General features: G+C 37.7%; 1 protein-coding gene across 5 annotated transcripts in view; it reads left to right on the forward strand.

Annotated features, from left to right (window-relative positions):
- The window catches only part of RIC1 (RIC1 partner of RAB6A GEF complex), a 136,498-nt gene extending 127,769 nt beyond the window's left edge, over nt 1-8,729 (forward strand). For all 5 annotated transcript variants that reach the window (XM_027105831.1, XM_027105834.1, XM_027105833.1 and 2 more), the window contains 5 exons: nt 1,028-1,314; nt 2,169-2,360; nt 4,755-4,932; nt 5,087-5,275; nt 6,115-8,729. In XM_027105831.1, coding sequence (XP_026961632.1) covers nt 1,028-1,314; nt 2,169-2,360; nt 4,755-4,932; nt 5,087-5,275; nt 6,115-6,403 — 1,135 coding nt within the window. In that variant the 3' untranslated portion in view covers nt 6,404-8,729. The remainder of the gene's footprint in view (nt 1-1,027; nt 1,315-2,168; nt 2,361-4,754; nt 4,933-5,086; nt 5,276-6,114) is intronic.

An 8,729-nucleotide genomic window follows, 5' to 3' on the forward strand; every position in this document is an offset into this window, starting at 1 on the left:
TTTGTGAGGTCCTTGTATTCCTTCCTGTGTTATTTGGTTCTGTGTGTATTCTTACTACAGTGCCTGACACATAGTGAGAGCTTATTGAACATTTTTTATTGTGATGTTTTACTGCTTTTTCTTATCACAGCCATTAATACAGCCCCATTCCCAGTGTGCACACACACACACACAAACACACACAGTCATGGACTATAAACAAGTTAAATGCAACCATGGAGGATTGTAAACAATTGCCAGGCAAACAGTAGCTTCTCAGCCATGCCCCTGAATTTAAAAGTGCTGGCTAATATATACTAAGCACTCACTATGTGCTAGGCATGGTTCTAAGCATTTCCATGTGTAGGTCTTTCAGTCCTTACAACAGCTCCATCTGGGTAGATACTGTTCCACATTACACAGGTGAAAAACAGAGGCCCAGAAAAATAAATTTGCTTTATGTTTGTACAACTAATGTGTGGCAGAGCCAAGATCTGAATCTAGGCAGTCCTGCTCCAATACTGCCTCTTGCTGAAAGCACCCCGTCACCCAGTGACCAGACCAGTTATACCATGTCAGTTCATGTGAATAAAGGACAATAGACTATATTTAGCAGTTAATTTTTAAAAATCCGTTTTGATGTGTCTGTAAAACTCACATTAAGAGACTTCATTTCACTGTGCTTCTCTCTCGTTAGTTCCTTTGATCTGATCTTCCCTCTTTTCATTGGTCTTTCCAAATACAGCATTTTTTTGCTCCCTTTCTTTCCTTTATCCAGCTACCATCCTCTTCCTGGTTTGACTTAGTCTCCTGTTCTTTCCTATTCTATATTTTCATTATACAAATATGTTTTAAGAGGCTACTATGATCGAGGTATTGTTTAATAGATTGTGGTATCACATGGAGAAGCCCTAATACTTTAGCTTCAATCAGAATTAGATCTTAGATGTCTTACCTCCTTGTCAGCGTTTTCAGTGTTACTTCATAAAAGTATTTGAAGTCCTCCAGTGAAGATTGTTCTGTAGCTTTCTTGTGTTCCCATTTACAGATGGAGCAAAGACAGTGACTGTGCTGAGAACATGTATATTGATATGATGCTCTGGAGACATGCCCGGCGTCTCTTAGAAGAAGTTCGGCTAAAGGATCTCGGCTGCTTTGCAGCCCAGCTGGGCTTTGAACTAATTAGTTGGCTATGCAAGGAACGTACCCGAGCTGCCCGAGTAGACAACTTTGTGTTAGCCCTGAAGAGACTCCACAAAGATTTCCTGTGGCCACTTCCCATCATCCCAGCTTCTTCTCTCAGTTCTCCTTTCAAAAATGGAAAATACCGAACAGGTAATGTAGGCTTTGTGTTCCTTGTACAGGGAGGATTGTATTTTGCTCCAAATATGTAGACATTTTGCTGTTAGTTGATATTCAAGGAAGTCTTTTCATTCCAAGGTCAGAACAGATAAAAGCTAACTTTTTGTGCATCACTTGGAACATCCACCATTTGACTCAGGATGTAAATAAAGTAGAACATATGTCTTATGACCTTTAAGTCTAATTTATGAATCCAACCAATTGTTGTATCAGATGATCAGCAGGTTGAGCATTGACTGAACATAGAAGCTCCCACATTTGTTTTTTGTAGGAAGGAGTTATTAATCACAGACCTCAAAATAAGCTAAATTGTGACTTATCTGACAGGACTCATTCCAGAGAAATGGTAAAAATGCATCTTGAGAGCTTGGGCCATCTTCTAAATTAGGAGAGGACAAAGTGAAACTGTATTTTGATAAAAGAAAAAAGTTTTTTAGTTCAGGTCTTTTAAAGAAGACTGTTGTAATTATTATCACTTATGAAAATTCAAACAAAAACCTTTATTATGGCATTTGGAAACTTCACGTCATGTTAAAACCAAGGAAAATCATTTAAAGATGAACAGAATGAAGTTTTGCCTAGTTCTAGTAAGATACATGATGATATAAGATGACTGCTGGGTGGCGTTATATAGTCAGTCCATTCTGTTACAGTCCCACATCCCTGGTTCAGTGGATGGATGATGCAGTGTAGGGACAGTAATTAGCTCTGAACTTTTAGTATTTGGGGTTGGTGAGGGAAGAGAAGCTGAAAGAACTGAATTGGAAATGGCAGTGTGTGCACCTTTAATTCCCATTTTTTTCTTTGTTTTTGGATCTACCTTGCAGTGGGAGAGCAGCTGTTAACATCCCAGTCAGCTGACCCTTTTTTGAACCTTGAGATAGACGCTGGCATCTCTAATGTCCAACGAAGTCGGAGCTGGCTTGGCAACATTGGCCCCACGCATCATGAAATAGACACAGCCTCATCCCATGGACCACAGATGCAAGATGCCTTCCTTTCACCTTTATCTAATAAAGGTAGATATCATTTTAAACCCTAGCTCCTCTTCAGTTCCTGTGGAGGAAAGTTTATATGCTATAGCACTTCAGAGAGAGAGCTTCACTCTTTTCTTTCAAGATATGTCCTTGAGGATTAGCCATTTGTATCTGCTGGAGAGGTGGATAGTTACTAGAACAAGGCCATATTGGCCTTGACTATACTTTGCCATGTTTTAGATAAATGAAATAGGTAAATTCTCATTACAGCTCAGCACTAATAAATGAACCTTTGTAATCAACTGTGATGATACAGAAACACTAACTTTGAACCTCAAGTAAGCAAAATGTTATCCGTGTGTAAAGAATTCCATTCTTCTCATAGGTAGACCCGTATCATAAAATTGTACCCAGTTATCTTCTATTTTTTTATTTCACTGATACAAGTTTATGGAAAAAATTTTTTCTCTTATAAATTCCTGCATGATATCCTTAATTTTGCCTCTTAGCCTTCAAAGCCTAAAATATTACTGTCTGACCCTTTATCAAAAAATGTGTGTCAGCTTCTGCAATTATAGTAATGGTTACATTACAGGTTGAAGAAGTTTTAAAGTGATTTATGTTGTTTAGGTTTATATAAGAACTTAAGTAGCAATTGGTCTGATTTTCTGGAGTTTTTTAATGGCCAGGCATTCACCTGATGTTTGATTTTCAGTGTGTCATCACTGTTACCGGAGCTTCTGCTATGTGGAGAGGCATATAGCTGCCATGACTTTCTTTTTAAATTTTGGTAGAATACACGTAAAATTTACTATCTTAACCATTTTTAAGTGTACAGTTCAGTGGTATTAACTACATTTTTATTGTTGTGCAACCAACCTGCAGAACTCTTAATTCTTTTCATCTTGCAAAACCAAAACTCTGTACTCTGAACAATAGCTCCCCATCCCTCTCTCCCCCAACTCCTAGCAACTACCATTCTATTTTCTGTCTCTGTATTTGTCTTTTTGTGTCTGGCTTCTTTCACTTAGCATAATGTTCTCAAAGTTCATCCCTATTGTAACATGCATGGAAATTTCCTTTCTTTTTAAGGCTGAATAATATTCCATTATGTGTTTATAACACATTTTATCCATCCATCAGGGGACATTTGCATTGCTTCCACCTTTTGGTTAATTGTGAGTTACGCTGTAATGAATGTGGGAGTACAGTGAACATGGGAGTTCTCTTCGAGACCCTACTTCCAGTTCTTTTGGGTATATACCCAGAAGTAGGATTGGCAGATCACATGGTAATTCTATTTTCAATTTTTTTCCCATAGCAGCTGCAACATTTTACATTCCTACCAACATTGGCAAGGATTCCAGGTTTGCCACATCCTCACCAACACTTACTTGCTGGTTTTGTTGATAGCAGCATCCTAATGGACGTGAGGTGGCATCATTGCTTTTTTTTTAGAAAACTTTCTAAAGAGGTCACTTCAAACATATTTAAAAAGGAGAAATAATAGTATAATGGACACCCTTCCCCCAGCCCCCACTCCAGTTATTACCAAGTCAGGAACAAATTTGTTTTATCCACTTTCCCCTTCCTGTATTATTGAACTAAATCCGAGACATGATATATTTTATCTGTGAACATTTCAGTATATATTTTTGAAGACTCTTCTTGAAGATAATGATAATTACACCATTAACATCTCTTTAAAAATTTAATAGTAATTCCTTAATACCATCAAATATCCAGTAAATATTCAAATTCCAACTGTTTTATAATGTCATAATTTTTTTATGGTTTGAATCAAGATCCAAATAAGATTCACACACTGTGATTATGTTTTTTAATTTTCTTTTTAGTGATTGTTCCCCCTCCCCATTTCTCTTTTTTTTCCACTTGCAGTTTATTCATTGAATAAACTTGATTCTGTGGATTTTCTCATGATGTGGATTTTAGGTTATTGCATCTTCATGGTTTAGACAGTTTCCTCTGTATTGTAAATTGGTAATTGAATCTAAAAACGTGATCGAGAATTCCCTGGCAGTCCAGTGGTTAGGACTCTGTACTCTCACTGCGAAGGGGGCCCAGGTTTAACCCCTGGTCAGGGAACTAAAATCCCACAAGCCGCGAAGCATGCCCCCAACCGCCGCCCCCCCCCCCCCAAAAAAAGACAAATTATTGCTAGGGTTTTTTTTTTTCACAGGTGGGCAAGACTACTTTTTAGGTAGTATGAAGGCACATAAGGCCTGGTTACCTCCTAATAATTTTTTTTATATCTATTATTATTAATGTAACATGGGAGTTTTAGTAGTGGATTTAATGTTTTGGTCTCAAAATCCTGAAGAGAAATCAACATCTGAGAGACAGTTAACATATAATGAAAGGAAAACATATTTTCTACATGAAGCTAGTTTGTAACTTTTGGCAATTCTTCATCAGGTGATGAATGCAGTATTGGTTCAGCCACAGACTTGACTGAAAGTAGCTCCATGGTGGATGGAGACTGGACAATGGTGGATGAAAATTTCTCCACACTCAGTTTAACTCAGTCAGACCTAGAGCACATCTCTATGGAGTTGGCAAGTAAAGGACCTCACAAATCCCAGGTTCAGCTTCGGTGAGTTTCTCAGCATTTTGAAAGCATAGAATGCCTACTCAGGAAATCTGGGCAAATTGGGTACAGAGGCTACTTTCCCGATAATGACTGCCCTTATGTACATCTGTAGATCATTTTTAGCATCAGTCATTTGTGTTTCTGCTTATATATGTAGGTATTTGCTACACATCTTCATGGAGGCAGGATGTCTGGACTGGTGTGTTGTTATAGGCCTGATTCTCAGAGAATCCTCAGTAATCAACCAGATTTTGGTTATTATACAATCTTCAGAGGTAGATGGAGAGATGTTACAGAACATAAAGACAGGGCTGCATGCTGTGGACAGATGGGCCTCTACAGATTGGTAAGTGCTAGTTTCATTAGGTTTGTTATCTTCACGGTCCTTTGGTGAATCCTGTCCTTTCACATTAAGGCTTAGTTCTGGTTCATTTATTTGGAGATTTTTTAGGTTGTTAGAGATAAAAACTCCTTTTGTATATTCACTTTAAAGGCTAGTTTCTTTAGTTACCATTTTATACCAGTTTAGATGAGTAATATCCATTGAGATAGTGTTGGTCAGTGAATACATGTCACTGACTCAAGACTGATGCAGTACAAATGATCTTAGATCTAGGGTGGAACTTGAGATTTTTAGTTCTGTCAAGTAGAAGGTAATAACCTAAAAACATCTGCTTGAGAAGATAAAAATTTAAGGTCTGTGTGAATTTAACATTCCATGGCAATTACTAACAAGCCCAAATTAAGAGTAGTGAATGAAGTTAAAAGAGCCTGGGATTCTACCCCTTTGTCACCAGTTATGTGTGGATTTGGGATTTCCCTTACTTGGGTCTAGTTTTCCTTAATTGGTAGATTCATTCATGTTAAATGTTCTCTGAAGGTCCTGTTTTTCAAGTCTAAAATCCTATCGGTGCTTAGATTATAGAATACGATTTTTAATCGTAATACTGGATAAAGAATATCAGTCTTTGCTCTTTGTGCTCACACTTACATTACGTGCTGCTCCCTCAATGGTGGCCTTGGCACCTAAAAAGCCTTTCCTCCCGACCCTTCTGTGCCTCCTCCCCTCGCCCACAATCTCATTGACCTTACTATATCAGTGCTTAGTAGGAATTCATCCATAACATGCTATGGAGCCTTTTGAATGTGGCAGAGGAGAGCTAATTTCCGTTTTCTTCTACTTAGTCCTGGATATAAGCCATTTTTAAACATCATTAAGCCACAACTGCAGAAGCTCAGTGAGATAACAGAAGAGCAGGTCCAGCCTGAAGCCTTCCAGCCAGTAACTGTGGGTAAGACTCCTGAACAGACAACCCCCCGGGCAGAGGAGAACAGGAGCTCCTCCAGCCACGGGAGCATCCCCCAGGGCGAGGTTGGAGGTAGCAGTCTGGTCAGCCGGAAAGAGGAGGACACAATGCGAGCAGAGGAGGAGGAACCTTTCCAGGATGGGACTTACGACTGTTCTGTGTCCTAACAACATTGGGTGCCGTCACCACGGGCAGTATTAATTAGCAGCAGCATGCAGCTGAGGACACTGTGACCTAGCTGGATGATTTAACCAGGGAGAGAACTCAGCTCTGAGACTCTGGTAAGGTATTACTAAATTTTAACTAACTCTTTCTCCTCTAAGAAATCTCTTTGAGTCCATAAAAATGTGATATCAAAAAAAATCATCTTTCATAAAAAAATTTTTTTAAGCTGCAGTGAAAGTAATAAAGAATATTGTACAGATGTACACGAGAATATTTTGGTTTTATTCTTAAAGGTTGGTAGCTCTTAAACCACAGGGATTGTTTTGCCCCAGATGAGCAAAACACTTTTCACTACTTACAGCTTCCTATGTTTTCTGGTTCAGCGTGTGTTCAGACTGCTTTTTAAAAACAAATGCTAAGGTGCTTGCTATAGCTCATCAAGTACTTGAGCTACCTGTATGCCCCCGTGGATCAAGAGCACTGGCCTCCCTAACTGGGCCTCTGAATAGATGCCTGCCCTAGCATAAGAGGTGCCTGTGTGAAGGAGACATGCTCCTCTTCTAGCCTGTTAAATCCCAGTGCTGAATTGATGGAAGCTATTTAACCTGTGAGTCAGTGTGCCTGCTTTTTAGCAAGCTTGGTTCCTGCTAGGTCAGCGTGGGCTGAGGTCTGAGGAGTTTTTATCGATTATGCTATTAGATACCACTAAACTATTTTGTATCAAAGAATTGTTATCTTTTTGTGAGTACTCTTGTGTAAGTATACTCAAAGGCACTGTTCATATTTTTAGGGCTTGTACTATAATTTGTAAGGTTTTACGCTGGATTCTGCATGGCTATAGATACTCACTCTTGGAACAAAGACAGGGCTTGCTCTTCTTTCCAAATATAAGCAGTCTTCATAGAGGAAGACAGGTTTATTGGCTTGGTCATAAGGTAACAGAAATGGTCACACTGATCATGAAATGAAACAGGTTTTGTGCAAATTAATGTAGTTTCTTATTTATTGCTTTTATAAATTGAATAAAAATGGACTTTTATGTAAATAGACTGCTGAATCCTGTATTATCACAGCTACTAAAAATTAGTATGTAAAGAATGCATTCTTCATTGTAACTTTTTAAATATTTTATGTATTTCTAGAAATAACAAACTTCAGTTTTCATACATTATGAAAACATGACTGCATACTCAATTGCTTTAGACTGAACACATATCCACTGTATGTACATCAATTACCTTATAACAGTATTAATTTAGATAGCTTGTTTGTACTGTGCAATTTGAACAAAGGAATGCAATGTTATTTTTTACAAAAATGAACTTATTTTTATAATAACAATGTATTTGATGTGGACCAAATTCATACCACTATGTAAAACAGCCTCTCTTCTCATAGTGCAATTACAGTTTAGAAATAAAACTTGGTCCTCTATCCTTGCTTTTTAAAGTAAATGGCTAGCTTTAGTTGTCCTAGCCAGGTTTCCTCTGAAGGGAAACCCAAAACCATTTTGAAAATGCTTTGTTCATAACTCATCAAACGGTTTTAAATTATTGAGTTTGGTAATTTACTATCACTTACTTTTCACATTACAAGTGCAATAATTTCACATACAAAAACTCCTGAATGGGTGGAATATGTGATTACTGGTACCTGGTCCTTCTGGTGCTATGTTTATTTAAGCCTTTGTTTTAAACCACCTTTCTCTGAATTTTAAGATAGAAAATGTTTCCCATGTGAGTACATGCAGCCCAGCAGGAAACTAAACTGAAGAATTTCTTCTCCTGTCCTAGTCCATTAGGAGAAGAACTAGCATTACTTTTGTGTTTGGTGTATTTAGTCAATAAAAATGACTTACCATTGTAAACAGCTATGATCTTTTTCAGGTATCCTAATGTGCTGCTGGGTTCATCCTGCACTCTTAAAAGCAGGGCACCAATAAGTTAACTGTATTCCTGTGGTTAATGCCATGAACGAAACTTTTCTTGTATAAACTACTTGCTTTTCAACTAAGAGATATAGGTGGCCCCAAGGCAAAAAAATTGGCAACTTTATAGAAAATTTCTCTTTGGTAATGTGTTACATTAATTTTTTTAATTCATATTTTAATTTTGCCTTGTTTGGATCACATATCGACTGTTTAAGCCATAATTTTAACCAGTGAATTTAAATATTCAATATAACTATTTGAAGTTTAAATTATTTGCTGATACCAAAACAAGAAGTCATTTGGGGGTAGAGTCAACCTTTGCTTGTAATTAAAGTTGCTGCTACTTCTGTAATGTGTATTTTTTTACTTGGTAAAGGGCAATAAAACCATTACGTGAA

This window comes from Aethalodelphis obliquidens, unplaced genomic scaffold, assembly GCF_003676395.1.
Source record: "Aethalodelphis obliquidens isolate GAN/ISIS:26980383/991018 unplaced genomic scaffold, ASM367639v1 scaffold7, whole genome shotgun sequence".
NCBI lineage: Eukaryota > Metazoa > Chordata > Mammalia > Artiodactyla > Delphinidae > Aethalodelphis > Aethalodelphis obliquidens.